This window comes from Syngnathus floridae, chromosome 8 (genome assembly GCF_059516105.1).
Source record: "Syngnathus floridae isolate MCC-2025c chromosome 8, RoL_Sflo_1.0, whole genome shotgun sequence".
NCBI classification, from domain to species: domain Eukaryota; kingdom Metazoa; phylum Chordata; class Actinopteri; order Syngnathiformes; family Syngnathidae; genus Syngnathus; species Syngnathus floridae.
Window position 1 is genome coordinate 6,954,997 of NC_142420.1, and position 20,169 is coordinate 6,975,165.

The following is a 20,169-nucleotide window of genomic DNA, read 5'->3' on the forward strand; positions in this document are numbered from 1 at the left end:
TCCCTGTGCCCATCCATTTCCCCGTGGCTCGTTTGAAGAAAATAACCTGCCGAGTCATTCGACAGTTTGAGGATGTCGAATAAAAGTGGGCTAAGATTGTTTACCCGAGTGGAAATCCTTCAGGCGGGCATTTAATCTCACACTTCTTGTTTCATTTCTGAAGTCGACTGTTGCAGACAGCCGTAACAGAAAATACATTTTACTAGGAAAGCACTCGCACGCTCTCACGCACACAAATCTCAAAGTGCAACTTTGGTTTTTAGAGTTGAAATGGAAAGAAAAAAAAAAAACGCGGCAGTTCTCCTTTTCCGGTGTGTGTTGTTAACCGCATTTCGGGTCATGTGTCGAAACGCCGTCTGACCAAATGTTTTGCACTCGCGCACGCGACAGATGCACGTCACTCCCTTCACTGAGAGCAATATTTCATTTAGATCGCAGACGCTTTTTCGCACCCAACAGATGAGCAAGGAGTCTGCTTTTATAGTTCACGCACATAAATACGCATCTGATTTTTTGGAAGGTTTCGACAACAGAATGTGATATTTTGTCATTTGGCACATTTTTTTTTAATATGAAATATTATTGCATTATTACTGCTCATTTGAGTAGATTTCTTTAAAAATACTGTATAGATTTGGTCACGTTTGCATTGGGCCCATTTCTTTACATTTTGTAGAATAAAAAAATAAAACAATTCCAATCCAAAAAAAAATTTCTATCCATTATGCATTCAATGTGCTATACAAATATGACTATTAAGATTATAGTATTTATTCTATCTCTTGCAATTTGACTTCACAATCCTCTACACAGGGTTTTGTCTTCAGTTGCTGCTGCTCCATCCACAAAGACTGATCTGGTTTCTTTTCACAGGTCTTGGCCCGACGCATCTTGAGCACCAGCACAAATATGACCAACAGTGAGCAGAGTACAACAGCCACAGTAAGGCCGATCCACATGCGTGAAGGACATGCTGAGCCAGCTTCATGTTCTCCTGCAGAGACAGTAAAGTCACATGACTCCCTTATATTCCCAGATTTTTTTGTTTCTCACAATTATGACTCATGATATCAAGTGAAGTTACCTTGCAAATAGACGCTGACATTGGAGTAACCGGAACGCTCTACTCCAGCTCTCCTCCAGCCGTGGGAGAGAGAAGGAAGCCACTCTTCCACCTCGCAGTAATAAAGACCACGATCCGAAAGAGTGGGCTTCAACACGGTGAGGCTGAATTGGTTGGGCAAAGCGTGACCGAATCTCAGTTGCTCTCGCCTCTTGAACCAAAAGTCTTTTAAAGTCGAATTTCTATACGATGTGAATACCGCGTGACGTTCGGTCTCTCTCTTCTCCTGCCAAAACCAGGTGACCTGGAACTTGGATTCCAGGCTGGATTGTTTGGTGATGTAACAATGAATGGTAAAATCCTGCGATGTGCTCACGTTTAAGGCCAACTCTTCCTTCATGATGGACAGGTTGTTTTCTGTCAAAAGGTAGCAGGAATGATGAAAGACGGTTAAACTAAATGGAGATTCACGGTAAATCTGCTGGGATAAAGTTTATCATTTATTTGGTCTGAAATAATTCAAAGCAGGAATAAAGACATACTGTATTTTCCGGACTATAAGGCGCACCTACAAACCTAACATTTTCTCAAAAGCCGACAGTGCGCCTTATAGTCCGGTGCGCCTTATATATGGACCAAATTCCTAAATTCAAACTGACCCAAAGCATTGTGTCATGAAATCAATCATAAGTGGCCCGCTGAAGACTATGAATCATGAATAAAAAAAAACTATGGATCATTTTGTGATTATAAAGTAATTTGTTGCGTATGAAGTTGAAATAAAAAAGATAAAATGGAGAATGATTTGATTTGGATTAAAAATCTGACATGATGCATTAATGGTGTGCCTTATAGTCTGGTGCGCTTTATGTAAGGACAAAGTATGAAAATGGGCCATTCATTGAAGGTGCGCCTTATAGTCTGGAAAATACGACATTATGATCATACCTGCAATGTTCACAGACAATATGATGGGACCACCGTCAGCCGAAGCCTTCTGCTCCCAGTGGCCTTCATGCCCAAGTTGAAACTGCTCCACCTGACAACGGTAGGTGCCACTATCCCCCTCGTGTATGCTTTGAATTTCAAGATCGAAGCTGCTCCGTTTGGGTCTGGAAAGACGAAGCCTTCGCTGCAGGCCGTGAAGACCCGTTCTTTCCGGATATCTCATTAGGCCCGTATGATCGAGCTCCAAAAGCGATACCGCAGAAGATCCGAGTCCGGTGTAGAACCAAGTGACTTTGTAGAAACAGGAATCACTGGATGCACCTGAGACCAGCTCACATTTGAGATGGACTCTGTCTCCTTCTTTCACAAGAACCTGCTGCTCTTTGCGATCCAAAAGGAGATCATTGGCTGGAAGAAGGAGGAACCCTCGTTAATTCGGAACAAAATAATGTGGGTGCATGAAACAAAAGATCTCACCAGGCTCAATGAGTGTCAGCTGAACGGTTCCAGAGACTGGGGGGAGATGGTACCATTCACCACGAGGATCTTGCAGCCACTCTATGACCTCACACACATAGACACCTTGGTCTGAAGTACGAGAATCCCGAATGGACAGCTCAAAACTAGGACCGTTGGTTTGCTGGCTGCTGATCCGCTGGTTTTGGTCCACGGTCGATGTTACTTGGGAGTTTCGATCCAAGCTCAAGATGGTCACACTTTGGGTCTGTTGCTGTAGAATCCAGGTGACGCCGTAGCGGGAAGATCCAGAGCGAGATGAAGTGACTAAGCATTTGATGGTGATGTCACTGTTGATATTTCTTGTTAAAGCAGGGGTGGGCGTCAGAATGAGGTCACTCGCTGCGAGAAAGGGGAGAGAACGAAGAGGTTTTGTCCAAAATGAATTTTTTTCATCACCATTGTCAAATTGACATCATTGATACTTTTTAATGTAATTTGAAAAATCACAAGAGTAAAGAATGCTGTAGAATAATTCATATGTAGCTGAGCTCATTCATCAGTTTTCATGTTGAACATGTTAATCAGGACAGCATCGATGTGGGCTAGGCGAAAGCCGTCGCATGATTTCCAGAAAAAAAAAAAAAGTCCCTACGCTCTTCCTCCTTGCAGCTGAGACCGCCAGGTAATATTTGCACAACTTCTCCTCATTCTGGGCTCACCACATGCTTAAGCATTGTGGGAATTTGCACTGCTTGGAAATACCAGTAATCACAGTCCTCGTTGTGTTCAATGGAATAAGTTGCTTCTTTTTTTTCCCCATTTTTACCAAAGCCTCACATTCAGAGATACTATATTAATCAATTAAGCCTTCAAAATGATTAGGACAATATCAAGTCCCACCATCTGTGGAAGACATTTTCTCCCAGCAGTGCATAAAATGGTTGGTTGGGTTGTCCTTGAGTAATTCATCATAAGATAATGGCTAGCCTGCTAGTAGATGATAGTGTGCTCTGCTTTTCGCTGTCAAAAAGAGCATGTGTGTGCCATTAATCTGAGCAACAGAAAAGTCAATTATTCAGACATTCCCTCAATGATTGTGTTAACTATATCTGAATTTCCACCAGGTCTACTTTGAATCAAACGTCGGCATGGTAATTAGTATTTTCTTCTCGACTGACATTTCACTCATTCAACAAAGTCGAAAATCATCATTTGAGTTATTCACGTGGTCTTTTTAATCGATCTGCCTTAGTCATATCGACATGGATTCGCTTAAGAGAGTTTACTTACCTGGGTTCTGCACCTTGACTGTGAGTAGGTTGGATGGTGGCAGCTTCTTGAACACGTTCTTCTGGAAAACGGACACCCGACACTGGTAGCTCCCCGCCTCCCTGTGGCTGGCACCATTGATGAGAAGGTAGTAAATCCTCTCACTGGGTTTGTTGTCAACCTTAAGGTGGTAACGTTGCTGCTCCCCAGACCAGCTAATGGTACCGTCGTAGTATACGCTCAGGATGTTATCTAAGGTTGAGGTGTTCCGCTGCACGCTCCAAGAGAGCGTCATGGTGAGACGTGGTGGCCCTTTGACACGGCACATCAATTCCACGTTGTCTCCAACAGTCGCAACGCTATTGCGGCTGATCAGATTCACACCCATAAAAGAATCTAGAACACAAAATGTCGGCGTTGGTAAGAATGAAGAGACAGGCTTCATGATCTGCAGTCTATGAAAACCTTGGTGTAAACCAAGACTGCACCAACCATCTTGATGATGTATCATGCCAGCGGGGTGCCAATACGACAAGTAGTTGACATTCATAAATTAACCAAGCATATTGTACAGGTTGTCCTGGACTTGCGTGTGTACTTACACATGGGGGTCACCGTCAACATGGTCCTCGCTGATTGGCTGTTAGTCCTGCTGTGACTGTTCCATTCAGAAACCACACAGTGGTACACACCCGAATCCTCAGGCGTGATTTCATCCAGCTCCAAGACAAAGATGTCCACCGCAGGTCGCGTAACTCTGACTAGATTCGAGAGCGCGACAGCAGGCGTCTCCGCGACGCCCTCCTGACTCAGACCGATAATGTTGGCCAACGTAGACATCGACGCTACTTTGCGCTGCCAAGTGACAGAGAGCTGGTCCTTGAAGCCGTGCACTTTGCAAGTCAGGGTCACCGTGTTGCCTTCGTTGACATTCACGGTGTTTTGCATTTCGACCGAGAGTCCACTGGCTGCAATGGAAAGACATTTACTATACGGTGTGAATCCACTGTACCGTATTTTCCGCACTATAAGGCGCACCTAAAACCCTCCAATTTTCTCAAAAGCCGACAGTGCGCCTTATAATCGGGTGTGCCTTATATATGGACCAATATTGAGCCGCGACAGCAGGCGTGTCCAAAGTCCGGCCCGCGGGCCAAATGTATATATCTTATAAATGGACAAAGTTTTAAAATGGGCCATTCATTGAAGGTGCGCCTTATAATCCGGTGCGCCTTATATATGGACAACATTTTAAAATGGGCCATTCATTGAAGGTGCGCTTTATAATCCGGTGCGCCTCATAGTGCGGAAAATACGGTAGTTGCATTTTGAGAATATTTTGATTGGCTGCCACACTCTTATTCAAGATATTCAAATTGGACGTCTTGATGTCCAGGATATTTGTGGCAAAGCCAAAGAAACAGCATGGGCCCAGCCTTTATTCTGGAAATAAAAACATTACCTGAAGCCGAGATGCTAACATGAAGGGAGTTGGAGTCTTGGGCTTCGCCTTGCACAAAGCCGCCATGTTGTCTTTCTTGGGGCCACACTCTGCACATGTACCCTCCCTGGTCTTCAGTGTTGACAGGCTGTAAAACAAGACGGTAATCTCTGTCCCCGATCCTGCTGGCCCTGAGTTCTCCTTGCTTCTCTCGCAGACCGTACTCAGTGTTCACAGATAGAACGCCCGTGGGGCCTATTCGGGCCAGCTCGACACCTGCCCGCAGCCAAGCTACAGAGAAAAACCTCTCCAGCTTCTCTGTGTCAACACTGCATGTAAGCAGCAGCTCCTGTCCCTCCTGCAGAGATGTCTGCTGAGCCGACAGTCTCACCACCACAGAGACCTTGTCTGTTACCGGCTCTGTTTCTGCCGCAAAAAAAGAGGAAAAAAAATGAACATAGCGTCATGAACAACACCACACATCCTGTCAAGCCAATGTAGAAGAAGAGCAAAAATATAGATGTCAACTCATACAGCATGTCGAACAGGTGTCGAACTTAAAGGCGTTCCTCACAGATCCGTCCCAGATCCATTTCTATTCAGCATTTACATAAAGCAACGTGTTCTAAACGCGTGTGTACGATTTTTATGTAATGTATCTTTAACTTGTTTCTGATACTCTCAAATAAATATGGACTAGTTAAGTAATGAAATTTTATAACGATGGATGTCGTATCTGCTAAACAGACATGCTCGGTTAATTGAAGCCTTTATACGATATCGTCAGTTGTACATTTGTGAATGATTGTTGGCGGTGTTGGCGAGTGCTTGCTCAAAAACAGCTGGGATTGATTTCAGCTCACCTGCAACACGAGATACGAAGTGCTATGGAAAATAAAAGGATGGATGTTTCGGTACCTCTGCTTTTGACAGCTAGTGTAGTCTCCTCTGCAGTCTTCTGAGTAAGCGAGTACCAGGACAGGTCTGGATCCTCGATCCACTCTTGAGCTTCGCAGTAGATTCGGCCCGAATCTGATGGTTCCAAACGGTCGATTGTCAGCCTGTAGGTGGCCTCTCCGACTTTATCCAATCTTATGAAGCCGGCTTTGTAGCGCTGTTGAAATTCTGGGCCAGGCCTTAATGTAAAGTCTCTGTCCAGGGAGATGATGAGCTTTGCATCGTCATCGGCACCTTCCTTGCGGAGATACCAGGCTACAGACAGATGGGTATGCTGGATGGTGTTGCTGGAAGCTTGGCACGTTAAAGTGAGCGTTTCATCCTGGTTATAGCTCAGCGAGGTGGAGGTGGCAGACGAAACGCTCAGGGAGTCGTCAATCACTGCGGATACATGAAATTATTGAAGCCTCATCATTCTAACAATGACAGTATTAGATGGATGGTGACTGATTACCTTTAACAATGGTTTGTACGCTGTAGATTCCATCATAAATATATTCCGGGTTGATCACCGCACAGTCGTACTCCCCTTCATCGTCTTTCTGAAGACTTTTTATCTCAAAGAGGACAGAGTTGGATGATACATGTGTCAAAGTGATGTCGTTGCCTCTGTCGCGGTATATACTGTAACTAAAGCTTGGGTTTTCAGTGCTAATGATGTTCAGGACCATTGTATTCGCAGGCTTGGTCATGCGGAATTCAAATTCCTTCCTGGAGTTGACATTGGTGAATCCGCTCGTGTTGCAGGATATGGAGAGCAGAGAGCCCGCCACACGGTACAGGGGTCCTGCCTGGATCTCAGTCAGCACTCTGGCATTTCCTGAGTGGAACACAGAAAAGAAAGTGAAATTTAAATATATAGATAGCGAGATAGAGAGATAGATAGATAGATAGATAGATAGATAGATAGATAGATAGATAGATAGATAGATAGATAGATAGATAGATAGATAGATAGATAGATAGATAGATAGATAGATAGATAGATAGATAGATAGATAGATAGATAGATAGATAGATAGATAGATAGATAGATAGATAGATAGATAGATAGATAGATAGATAGATAGATAGATAGATTCACTCTCTACCACCTATATTAAACAAGTAATAAAAACAAGTAATAATAATAATTATTATAATAACAATTATAAGAAAACTACATTTTTTTGACAAAACACTCATGTAAAAGATAAATAGGGCATACAAATATAAATCATATCTCATTATGATTAATCAAATCCTGGAGTTGATAAAGGTATTTCAATGAACAATCAGTTAGCAGAAATTCAGTTTTTGAGCCCTTTGAAAAAATAATTGACAAAAAATTAATTTAAAAAAAATTTAAGTTTAAAAAAAACAAAATCAGAATTGGACATAGCTTTGTTTCAGTAATATGTATATAAGAGTTCTATATAAATGTTTTATTTAAAAACTAAAAATAATTATATTTATTATTATTCATTTATTTATATGCTCACACTTTAAATAACCTTCAGAGTTATCAACACAATTCCTCACTAGAGTCTTTTTCAACTTCAGGGATGAAATGAAGTACATACCGTGGTGCAAAAGTGTTGCCATACACAGGAGCAAACAAGGAGTCCATGAGTAGAAAATCAAGTGCAACATCCTGAATCAGCTTGTTGACTGTGTCAATACATAACATATTGTGCCTGTATGCGTTCCTGCATCATTTTAAGTGGCTTCTGCTTCCTGTTAGCATCTTACAGGAAGTCTCAGATATATCCTGCACAAAGCCACAAACTGACCACAACAATACGTAAGTCTGATTGTCACTCACAACTAAATCTCCCTTTGCAGGATGTGAGGGGTTATTCTAATAATGTACAAAAAAAAACAGTTGTCATCAGCATTAGGTTGGATTTTCTAAATTATTTTTTTGTAAAAGGTTTCCTTCATTGCCTCAATGCTGAGGTGGCTGAGGCAGAAAACACATAAATACATACATAAAAATATATAATAAATGTCATAATCTGGAGTGAAGACTCATCAAATGACTCTTGAAAATTTAAACGGGACATTTTCAGCAAATGCTGCAACGATATACTTAATGAATGATAATAATAAATAAATAAATGATTTGCAGGCTGTTTGTAATGACAACAGTGGCACTTAGTGGGCAAGGAAGTCAATCGCAGTTATACGATATTCAGAAATCACAGTTACAAAAGCAATATGTACTTTATAATAAAAAATTGAAATGGATGATGTGACAATAACCTTTGTAACTGGAGCAGGAAATTATGTTATTTTTTCTCTAAATAATGTAAACATTCTATGGTCAACAAAGTTAAAAAAAGCGAGGTTATGTAACATATTCATCAACATTTAATCATTTTTACCATTAAATAAAATACAGTATTTGTTTGTCACATTATTTGTCACGTTTATTACTGCATAAAAAGAATAGTCTGCTTTTGTAATTTTACTTTTCTATAGTATGCTTTATATTACAACAGCATCAAGTATTTATTTTACTTTTATTCATCATTAGATATTGTTAAATTAATTCATTTAAACATTTAATACAATAGATTTGCCTATATTATCAAGACAAAAGAAATATAGATAATTATGTGGACCATAGAATAATAAAAATAAAATCTGGTACTAATCGCATGTGACACACAATTTTAAAATATATAATCCAGGCTTTTGTAATATACTTTTTTAAAGTCCTCTATAGTGTCTCTAATGATTTGTCCCCGTGTGTTATACATAGGGGGAATTTTCTCAACCTAAATAGAGGAAGTGTCTAAAGACAAACGCTACATAACTAAGTTGGTAACAACAGAAATAGGAACTTTGCAAAGCAGCTGCAAGAAAGAGCAGCACACTTACAAGAAAACCACAGCGGTATATTTTGTGCATTTTTTCAAGCAGTGCAGGTGCACACCCGAAGAAAAGTTTTGTGCAGGAGCTTCAAAGGAAAGATGAGCGACTCACTAGAGAGGATGACAGAGTGTCCCTTGTCTCTCGCCGAGGAGGACTCGGGTCCAGATAAGGAGTGCGGCACAGAGTATCGCTGGGAAGATGGAGGTCTGCCCGCGGCACTGCAGAGAGGCATGGAGGACTTGCGAGTAAACCTCGAGTTGACTGATGTGGTCGTGTGTGTACAAGGACGTGACTTCCCTTGCCACAGAGCCATCCTTGCTGCGGCCAGTCAGTACTTCAGGTAAAAGAAGAAGAAGAAAAAAAAACAGGGTTGGGGGGGTGTATAAGAATAAAAGCTGAAGGCCCTTACACTGTTTTCATGGTGAATCATTGAAATGATCACGAAACGAGGTCAATTCTCTAAGATCTGCTTCTGATTGGCCTGCTTAGCATACTTCACATTTATATAAGTGAAACTGTCGAAGTGGAATTTAAGGAGAATTCTAGGACCAATTCCATGGATGGACATGACTGCAAACTGCTGCAATTCTGAGTATGGGAAAGGCCTCAAAAGTGCAATTTATCTGCTCAAAAAAAAAAAAAAAAACTTCGAGGACATAGCAAGGCTCAGTCGGCAATGACTTGATGGGTTTTGCTGTGTTCAGGGCCATGTTCTGCAGTGGTTTGAGAGAGAGTCAAGAGGAAAGGGTGGAGATGAAAGGACTGGACAGCGAGACAATGCGGACTCTTCTGCAATATACTTACACCAGTCGGGCCCTCCTCACTCACTCAAATGTGCAGAGTGTACTGGAAGCAGCCAGTCAGTTTCAGGTGAGCAATACCTAAAAGCACCACTGGAAGACAGTATTGCAAACGATATTGTAGTTGTTCAGGTCAGCAGTGCGATACGATGAATAACTTCTCTAAACTTATGGCAGTTAATAAATGGAAATATGTTGATGAAAACATTGTTTGTATATTATGACAAGATTTACAAAATACTACAGCTGTGAAAATGTATTTCCTTTCTGGCTAAAACAATATATTTCAAGCAATGCCGTAATTCTGATCTATCACTCGGTTCCCAACTGGTTATGCAAGATCATGTTTGCAATAGAAAAAAGGAAGTAAGAGTTTCATAGTTGTGTAACAAAACAGGTTAAGTTAGGGCATTTTTTTTTCATTATCCTTCCTAAAATTGCTGTTATGTATTTGTTTGTGTTGTTTCTCGTAGTTTTTGCGTGTGGTGGATGCATGTGTTGGCTACCTGAGCAGATCCTTGCAAGCGGATACTTGCATTGGCATCCTCAATCTGGCGGATCGCTACGACCTTCGCACTCTGAAGACCAAGGCTCTGGACTACGTCGCCTCTCAGTTCTCCCAGGTGGTCGAGCAGCAGGAATTTGTGGAAGTGACGGCCGAGTCACTTGGGAACATCCTGCAGAGGGACGATCTGGATGTGAAGTACGAGGAGTGTGTTTTCGAGGGCCTCATGCGCTGGGTGAGAGCCGAGCGGGACGAGCGGCGCCACTTACTGGTCGGGTTGCTTTCGTTCGTGCGGCTGCCCTTGTTGGAGCCGGCGTACTTTGTGGACAAAGTGGAGGGTGATGAACTCATCCGCAGCTGCAGCGAAAGCTTTCCTCTGCTGCAGGAGGCCCGCATGTTTCACCTGTCTGGGAGGGAGGTTAGTATCAGCATATGGACGAAAGCAGGGGTGTGCAAACTTTTTCTTCCAGGGCTGCAAAGGAATTGTATGTGATCATAAAATTTCTTGCTTTAGGTGGTTTCTGAACGAACCAAACCGCGCATGCGCCACTTCCTGTCAGAGGTGTTCCTCATCATTGGAGGCTGCACCAAAGATGACCGCTTCATTTCTACCGTCACATGTTTGGACCCACTCAGACGCAGCAGGCTCGAGGTTGCTAGGCTACCGGGAACAGGCATGGAGGAGGAGGCTCAGAACAGGAAATGGGTGGAGTTTGCTTACACCACCTTTCGCAATGAACTCTATATATCTGGTGAGACGGTAGTTTGTATATGTTTTAACCACTGCCACCAGAAACTGTTGATTTTCAAGAGACAGGACAGCCCCCAGAAAACTGTCAGGAGATGTTTTCTAGAATTATTCGACATTTAAAAAAAAAAAATCAGCTTCCAACTTTAAAAAAAAAAAAAACGTTTTGGGGAAGGCTCTTTTGTGTTCCCAATTCAGAGTAAGGTCCAAATAAAACATGGTGTGGCAGGACTTGCACAAAACCAGAAAAAATAGAAAGCAAGCAGGCCCATTCTCAAACCAAACATCAAATTTCACTCTGGGCGAATGGACAAAAATTGCCATGTGAGGTACGTAAGTGAAATGTTTCTTGATTGCTCCTGTAGGAGGTAAAGAGACCCAGACAGATGTTTGGAAATACAACGGTGCTCTGGACAAGTGGATTCCAATCGAGCCTCTGACAACAGGCCGATGGAGGCACAAAATGGCCGTCCAAGGCGGGAGGGTGTACGCACTAGGCGGGTTCGATGGCGTGCGTAGGCTCGATTCCGTCGAGGCCTACGACCCTTTTCACAACCGTTGGACGCAGGTAAGCAGGCACTCAATTTCACTGTCATAGTGGCCTGAAGGAGGTAAAGTTAAACAATCGTGGTCCATGTATCTAAAGACAAAAAAATATAGCTTTCCTATCTGCGCAGGTGGCACCACTCGCAGTGGGTGTGAGCTCCTTTGCTGCTGCGAGCTTCGACAGGTGGATCTACGTGATTGGTGGCGGGCCCAACGGAAAGCTGGCGACTGATTTGGTTCAACGTTGGGAACCCGGAACGGACATTTGGGAGCGGCGGGCGCCGATTCCCATCGAAACCAAGTGCACCAATGCTGTCAGCTTCAAGAATTGCATCTATGTAGTTGGCAAGTTTTGAGCCTATATGTAAACATTAGACCACTGCAATTCATGTGGGACCGGGACGGAGCCCTGTGGTACACATTTTTGGGGTATTGCCTTTATGAAAGGTTTAAAATCTAAATATGCCCCAAACTATGATCCCAAAACACTTAAATATCATTTCAAAGTCATGTTGTTTTAACCAAAATAACATTGTACCAAAATTGAAGTTTACAGAAAAGGCCGTAAAAGGCAATGCGCTCATTCAATGAAGGTTTGTCCTACTCTTTGTCCCCACAGGTGGCGCCATGCACAGCATATATTGCTACACCCCTCAGTCAGACTCCTGGTCTGTTGTGACAGGTCTAGGCGATAGGGCTAGCTGCGCCATCGCTGCCTGCAACAACAAACTCTTCATCACAGGAGGCCGCGATAACAAGAACCATGTCATCTCCACAGTCATGTGCTGGGATGTGGGTGAAGGAGTCTTGACAGAAGAATGTGCTTTGCCCGTGGGCGTGTCACACCACGGCAGTGTCACTCTCCTGAAGTCCTACACACACATGCACAGAGTGGCACCTGTGTCTGACCACCAAAGAACTTAAAACGAATGACATTGGGTGTCCCTTTAGCCCAGCGAGACAAAATCTTGGAGCTCCTGAACTCCTCTGATTCAGCTATTGTTGGAAAACTCCTTGCACGGATATCATCATCTCGATACCTGGCCTATGGACTTCAATTGAAGTCAAAACGTTTCTTTTCACTGACATGTTTTGGTCGAAACACGGTTGTCTTCTGATTAATATTAATTTGTGGATTATGAATTATTAAGACGAAAAGAAACTTTTGCTAATTTTACCCAAACAAGCACTTATATTGTTGTTCGTGAATGACAACATGCTCTTTGGAAAATGGTGAACTGAATCTGACTATGGTTTGTGGACATTAATTTTGTTTGTTCTGATCCCAGTAACCTGTTGCAATAAGTATACCCAAGATGCAGATGTGTTTTTGCGTGTCTGTCCGAAGAAAAAAAACAAAGAAGAAACCAGGAAATGTTCTATAATTGCAACTGGTCCAACCAGTCTGCGAAAACAAGTGTTAGAGTTCAGTTCTAGGTGCCTCAACCATTCAGTGCCACTCCACAAGGAGCAGGTTGAAAGGCTCACCAAAAAACTCGAAAGCTCAAAATCTTTACCCGTTATGGTTAAACAATATAGTTTGGTTAGTCTTTTGTACCATCTTCTCGCTTTGGGTAAGTTCTGTCATTTCTTAATGTTTACTTTTTGATCGCTTTGTTGATACTTGGACAACTGAAACAGTCCTTGTGTCATCGACATGATGTCATACCAGCAGACGGGGTATTATTAAATTTGTTATCTTTATGTATTAACCTAGCAAATAATTTAAAATGATTTACAAAACATTTAAAAAAAATGTGCATTAAAACATTTCTAAAAAGGCAATCTGAAAATCCAGTTTTTGTGTTTTGGCCCCTGTAGCTTGGGGACCCCTGGTCTACCAGTTCACACAAGGTCTTTCTGAAGTATTACATGTTTGAATGCTTGATGACAATCATGGAAATATCCTTTAGAAGAAATCAAGAAATGTCCTTTACCGCCAAAGGCTCGGTAAACATCCCCAACCAAATTCCATTCCTATTGCAAGTGATTGTTTATCAGTGACATCACCTGTTAAGTGAAGGGTAGGTTTCACTTTTAAACTCTGCTCACTAATTTGATGTCAGGTTAATCAGGTTAAGTTAATCACATGGAATGAATCACAGATATCTATGGATGTATTTGTTCAGCAGTTTTGTTTTGAGTAAGTTCTAATAATTCTCAGTGTTTTCTATTTGTCCCACGTTAGTGTCATATTTCTGTAAAAAAAATATATATACTACAACTGGATGACATGAACTTCCCTGCCTGCGCCTTGATCAAATACATTAGACCAACTGCGCTACAAAATAGACCTCCTTTTATTCTGTCTAAAATTGAATCTACTGTATAAAATCAAATTTCCAGATGCACTTGGAGGTGAGGTAGAAACGCCCAATGAGCTCATTGGTGTCTAATGACAGAATCAAGTTTTGTAGCTCACACACGAATGTTCCCCTCTTATTAGCATGCCAACGCAAACCGCAACTTTGACACTCCTGGTGATTAACATTCATGATAGAGAGATAGGAACAGTCCTCAAACATAGAAAATGTGCATTTCGCCTCACAGAAGTACTTTTTTTTCATCGTACCTGCATGTACTAGAGTTTTTGAGTCTACATTTGTCCTCTTTGCCATCAGTAGTAACTTTCATCTACCTATCTCTGTCCATCTCTCCAGTTGCCCCTTCCCCAGATTCTGCACGGCATCTGGAATATGTGCTCAAGGGCCAAGAGATAAACTTTCTGCCGTCTATCCCCGGGAAACCTGATCTACTCGGGTGGATACATGATGGTAGAGATGTGGTGTGGTTCGATCTGCAGATGGGCAAAGATGTTTTTCCTCCCTACGAGGACAGGATCACTCTGGAGCAAGAATCTGCAAGGCTCACCATCAAAGATGCCACATATGAAGACAGCGGAAACTATGACTTAAAGTTGATGATAAATGACCAGCATCATCGTTTGAAATACAGAATTGAGGTTATAGGTAAGTCTATTTTTACATCTGTGTGCACAAAATATGCAGAAATTTCTTTCTTTCAATTTCTTTCATTATTGTGTGATGATGACCCCAATATAAGGGAAGCTCAAATTGCATGGGCTTGCCTACTTTAGCTGACTTGTCAGTTGATCAGAGGGAACTATCGCCAAACATTCATACTCACAATCACACCTATAGACGATTTAGTGTCTTCAATGAAGAGCTGACTATGCTTTCCATTTACGATCACATTAAACGTTGCTTCTTTGCTTGTTTGATTACAGACAAAGTAGACCAACCACACATATCGTGTGTGTTGACCAGCCCAAACAGAGTGTTGCTCGTTTGCTCAACAGACTCCAAACATCCTGATTTATTGGAGTTTAAGTGGAGCGCAAATGGAAAGGAGCATCCAGGACCAAACTTGCAAATAAATGTGAGGGGCAAACATGATGATCGAGTTTATCGTTGTGACGTGAGCAACCCTCTGACCAAGGAAACGGCCACTTTCACTGCCGGCGACTGCTTCCTGGGTAATCATCATCAATATTCGTGCAACCGGAAGATTCCAACAATGTTTATTTGAATGCCATTTTGAACGAATGTATGCTGAGATGTTGGAATATTTCGAATCTTTGTACTTCTGTGCAGATAAGCCATCAGATGGTCCAAATGACATCCTCAAAAGTAAAACAACAGCTTTATTCATTGGCGTCATCATCATATTGATCATCATCATTGTGATCGTCATTACGGTCGTAGGTTTGCGAAAAAAAGGTAAAGGTGCTTATATGCAAACAGAAAAAAAAACAACACAAAAAAAATATTCTGGTCTTAAACTATGTTTTTTATTTCACCAAGAAGTGAAAACCTGTCTGTGGTTTCTTGCAGCACGTCTTGAGAGATTAAAGAGCTGTGTTTTGAGAAGAAAAAGTTCTACGTCTGAAGGTATGTTCGAGTCGAAGTTCATTTCCAATCGACTTGATTATTGTGATTACGCTAACAAATAAGTTTCATCTTTCTTCATAGGACTGCTGGATTCAGATGAAAACATCAAGCGTCCAAACGCTTTATGGGATCTGGATTTATGTGATGCACTGAAGCCATACGGCATCATAATTCACGGCTGCATCGATGTACTTACTCAACTTGTATTTTGGCTGAAGGCAGACAGCGCCTCCAATGCTCCTGAAGTCATTGCCAACCATGTCTTAGATACTGTCAAAGTTATTGAGGGGTGTCCACAACAGCCGCTGGCTGACCCACACTCGGAGAACATATACATCAGAGAAGTGAAACGTTTCTTGCGTGGGAAACAGAACTACATTGACAAATGTAACACAACCAATGAACAGATGGACTCATGGTTGCTGATCCTATGTGAGCAAAGTGTTGAGAATTGGACAAAGGTTTTCCAAAATCTCAAAGAAAATGGACATTTCACAGGGAGTGACACGGACAAGGAGCTCGTACAGTTCTGCTTCCTCAAACCCATCCAGGTAAATGGATGGCTTTACATATCCTGTCATCATTCAAATATGATAGACATGATATTTTCAAATGACTTTTATTTACTTTTAAAAAGAACATTCGCATATTTGAATTATAATAACCTATCATATTTATATTGTATATGATTGTTTTTCTTTTCATTTAGGATAAGCTGAATGGGCTTTTAAGAGACTGGAACTCACAGCGGATGCTAGAAGCTGCAAAACACAAACTCCTGAATGTCTCAAGAAAGGCTGCCAACCTGTGCAAGGAGAAGTATCATTTTAAAGCACAGAACCCCAATAATGAACCATCTTATGAGCGCTGCAGACTCATTATGGCTGAAAATGGATGGAATGAACCAGAGAATGAAGGGGCAGCAGCAAAATTGTATAAAAAAATGAAAATTGAGATGCAAACAGAAACATTTGAAGCCAGAGACGTGCACGCTGACAATAGAATAGGGAAGGCAAGAGCACAGGGGGAGAAGGAAAACAAAACACAGGCAACTAGTCAGAACACAAACAAAGTCACTCACGTTTGAAGTATGAGCTTGTTTAGCCTGACTAGTAGTTCTACATTCTTTTATAAATAGTAACAGGTGGGACGTATTATGCTAACTATGAAATAACTTTTGCTTAAATTATATGTGAAATGTGATACATTTCCTGCACCATCCCGATGATCTCTCAAGGCATGAAAATGATTGGACAAAGATTCATTTGACATTATTTGGAGGGAAAAGAAATTAGGTCACCATGAAGGCAAAGCAGTCTTTGGATATTATTAAAGTATGAGAGCAGCAAAAGACTTCTTTGGAAATCGCTGCTTGAGCGCCTTCTGGTGAGGTGCAGGATGCTGCTGATTTTCCTATTTTCTTTCTTTAGTTACCCGAACATGATTGTGCTGCTCTGCTTCAACAGTGTTAAATTAATATGAAGGATTTTGTATTTGCATGTATATTTATTTCATTGTCACTAAATGTTAGTTTTAGGACTGACATGTTTTGCAGCCTATGATGTTAAGAATAACCACAAGTAAAAATAGTCTAATTTCTACTTGGTTGCGTAAAGTTACCGTGTAAAGCCGTGAGTTGGATTTGTGACTACAATGCATGTATTGTATGAGGTAACACTGTTGCCGTCTGGTCCAAAAGCAGCTTGAAACGTAAATAATTCCACTGGTAATGGCCGGAATTATGAAAAAAAAAAATAAAAGAAAACCTCGAGAATGTTGTGTGACTCCTTTTCCTGGTCTTTGCTGATCTGTCTTCATTGAAAGGAGCCCAAGCCTGCTCTGCTGGCTGAAATGCACCTGTTTTGTTTTTTGCAAGCTTGACTCTCATAAGGCAAAAAGAAAAACAGTTGCAAGCTTCCCGTTGTAAACATTAAGACACAAAACGATGTCAAGGGGAATAAACATGCTATTGACACATATTTAGCTCATCTACTGACTTTTGAAAATTATGTCCTCCCGCTCATGGTTTGAAAATCTAAGCTCGGGCACCAGCGAGAAATTCTTTCACTTTCAAACCACACCCTCGGTCGTTTGCTGTCACACTGTCAGAGGAGCAACACGTCATTTGTATCACATACTTTAAGAGGGACAAGAGCTGATCGGTGATTCGCTTTTGAATATTCTAAGATGGTCTACCAACATGCTATGATCGATTATCATCAAAATGTGTTCAAATAAGATTCATGGGCCATAATACATTGTATTTGGGGTATTTCTCTGGGCTAATCAAAAAGCCATCTCAGTTGTTGATAAGTTGATCCAGTTTGGCCACTTCCACACAATGGCTGGCTAATCATTACATCAGGGGTGTGGATTGTGCTCCGTCAAAATAATAAAGACATAAAGACTTGCACTGATAAATAAGAGGCACAGGTTTAGTTTCATATCTACTACTGGATGGTGCCAAAGGCAAACATTAGATTGACTTCTAATACTGGAAGGTGCCAGTGTAAGCGGGTGATTCTAAAATGATGTCCTCCTTCATGAACAACTTCCTGTTGTGTTGTTTTTGAAAGTCAATGTCGAGAATTATGTCCCACTGGGCAAGGAACCATCATGTTGTAGAAAAATTTTGTAATCTTGGTCAGGAATGAGCATCTCAATTAAGAGTTGCCATAAAAAATGCAATAATGAGACCCAAGATGGGCCTCGCATCTTTTTTTGTGTGCGTTCATCAATTGAAACACAACAAGAAACCAGAAAATAATTGCAGTCAGAAAAACAAGTCCAACCGGTCTGCATATATGAAAGTATGAAGTATGAACACTTGCGTGTTGAGGGCATGAACACTCTGTGTACTCATTCCAGGTATAAGTTCATCGGGCGCAATGAATCACAAATTTCTATGGATGTTTTTATTCAGCAGTTTTGTTTCGGGTAAGTTCTCTTATTTCTCAATGTTTTCTACTTGAATGAAAGCTTTTGCGGTGTTAATATTCTTAACATTGTCTAAAATGGACAGTTTAAGTGGGTGTTTCTAAAATTGAGCCTAAAATAGTGACGGGATGCTTTATCACAATTAGGATGACTGAATAAGACTGGATGAAAAGAATTTGCCTGCCTGCTTCTACGATCAAATACAAAAACATTACATTAGACCACCTCTGCTGCAAAATAGACCTACTCTTATCCCATCTAAAATGTAATCCACTTTATGAAACCTCATTTCCGGATGCACTTGGTGGCGAGGCCAAAATGCCCAGTGAGGTCATGCGTGTTTAACGACAGAAATAAGTGTCGTAGCTCACGCACGATTTGCTCACATTAGCACGAGACTGATTAACGATTAACAATCATGATAGAGGGATAGGAACAAAAGGCAAAACAGGAGTTTTACTAATTGTTGTCGTCATCAGAATGGTCATTGTCCTCGTGATCATCATTAGGGTCCTGGCTTTCCGGAGAAAATTTAAAGACGCATGTACAGTGTTCCCTTGCTATAATTGCGGTTCACATCTCGTGGCCCTGCTGTTTCACCAATTTTTTTGCTTTGATTTAATTGATTTCATAGGAATGATGAATGGCAAAATTACTTTTTAGCCATTGTCATGCTCATCTCCTTCTGGGGCCAGAGCACGCTCCTCTCATAGCTCGTATAGCACCTCGTATTTATTCATTTTACATTTTAAAAGTTGAATTTCTTAAATGTACCAAACATTTAGGAAAATAAGTGTTTGGGGGCTGCAAGGAGCTCGTAACATCGGAGTACAACCGTAAATCCCTCCCCAAACCTATAATAAAAATAATAATAGTAATAATAGTATCAAAGTCAACTCTACTTTCACTTATATTGGGCACGTTTTGAAACGTAATCCCCACAATAGTCAAAGGAACACTGTATACATAAAGAAAGAAACAAAACAACAGTTATTATCTTAATACAAACGCATTTTTCCACCAAGAAATGAAACTATGTCTCTGGTTTCTTGCAGAATCTTTTGAAAATACAGAAAAAAGGATTCCAAGAAGTCCATGTAACACACCTGATGGTATGATCTGTCAACACTTGTAGAGTTAAAAGCAATGACTGCATCCAGCAATGAATAGCAATGAAGTTCATTTCCAGTCCAGTTGATGATTGTAACACTTTTCTTATGGAAATCCTTCGAAAGAGCATTAAAAAGGTGCAGCTCAGATTCACTGCTTAGATTCAATTACCAAATGATCAACACACTCTTTGCAAAATAAGGTATAAATACTAGTTGTTGTTTTTTCACTATCCTGCAACTGGCTGGTCGTTTCACGGGAGGAATCCATTAATGCCTGTCTTTCTCTGTCTTTCCATCCAGCATCCCAGGATTTGAAGTATGCACTCAAGGGTCATGAGATAAACTTTAAGCCATGCATCCCCAAAAAACCTGATCGAATTATCTGGATCCATGACGATAAACAAAATGTGGTATTATTTGACGACAAGGGTGAATTCAAGTTTTCCTCATACGAGGACAGGATCATTCTGGATCACAATACTGCGGAACTCACCATCAACAATGCCAAATATGAAGACAGTGGAAATTATATATTATCCTGCAACATAAACAATGAGGATTATCGCTTAAAGTACCCAGTTGAGGTTATAGGTAAGTAAATCTTTGCATTCATA

The 20,169-nt window shown here is 41.1% G+C and overlaps 3 protein-coding genes across 4 annotated transcripts in view; 2 read left to right on the plus strand and 1 right to left on the minus strand.

The window, feature by feature from the left end:
* Positions 1-537: 537 nt before the first annotated feature.
* LOC148394271 (immunoglobulin superfamily member 2-like) lies at positions 538-8,132 on the minus strand. Its single transcript, XM_088384001.1, has 10 exons — positions 7,700-8,132; positions 6,592-6,957; positions 6,099-6,518; positions 5,202-5,606; positions 4,342-4,707; positions 3,761-4,135; positions 2,489-2,869; positions 2,012-2,419; positions 1,085-1,480; positions 538-994 (listed from the first exon to the last, which is right to left on the minus strand). The coding sequence occupies exons 1-10, from the start codon at positions 7,767-7,769 to the stop codon at positions 771-773; spliced, it is 3,411 nt and encodes a 1,136-aa protein (XP_088240127.1). The 5' UTR covers positions 7,770-8,132; the 3' UTR covers positions 538-770.
* Positions 8,133-8,940: 808 nt separating this feature from the next.
* klhl6 (kelch-like family member 6) lies at positions 8,941-12,526 on the plus strand. The gene is made up of 7 exons (XM_088384007.1): positions 8,941-9,336; positions 9,701-9,866; positions 10,270-10,719; positions 10,816-11,053; positions 11,415-11,617; positions 11,727-11,940; positions 12,215-12,526. Exons 1-7 carry the CDS (start codon positions 9,095-9,097, stop codon positions 12,517-12,519), a joined length of 1,818 nt encoding a protein of 605 aa, XP_088240133.1. The 5' UTR covers positions 8,941-9,094; the 3' UTR covers positions 12,520-12,526.
* A 500-nt stretch (positions 12,527-13,026) lies between these two features.
* LOC148394273 (SLAM family member 5-like) overlaps positions 13,027-20,169 on the plus strand; it is a 33,471-nt gene continuing 26,328 nt past the window's right edge. Inside the window, exons 1-2 of one of the 2 annotated variants that reach the window (XM_088384004.1) lie at positions 18,315-18,443; positions 19,856-20,146. In XM_088384004.1, the coding sequence (XP_088240130.1) occupies positions 18,395-18,443; positions 19,856-20,146 (340 nt within the window). In that variant the 5' untranslated portion in view covers positions 18,315-18,394. Of the gene's footprint in view, positions 13,170-18,314; positions 18,444-19,855; positions 20,147-20,169 lie in introns of those variants that run through there. The other variant, XM_088384006.1, reaches the window with a different exon arrangement.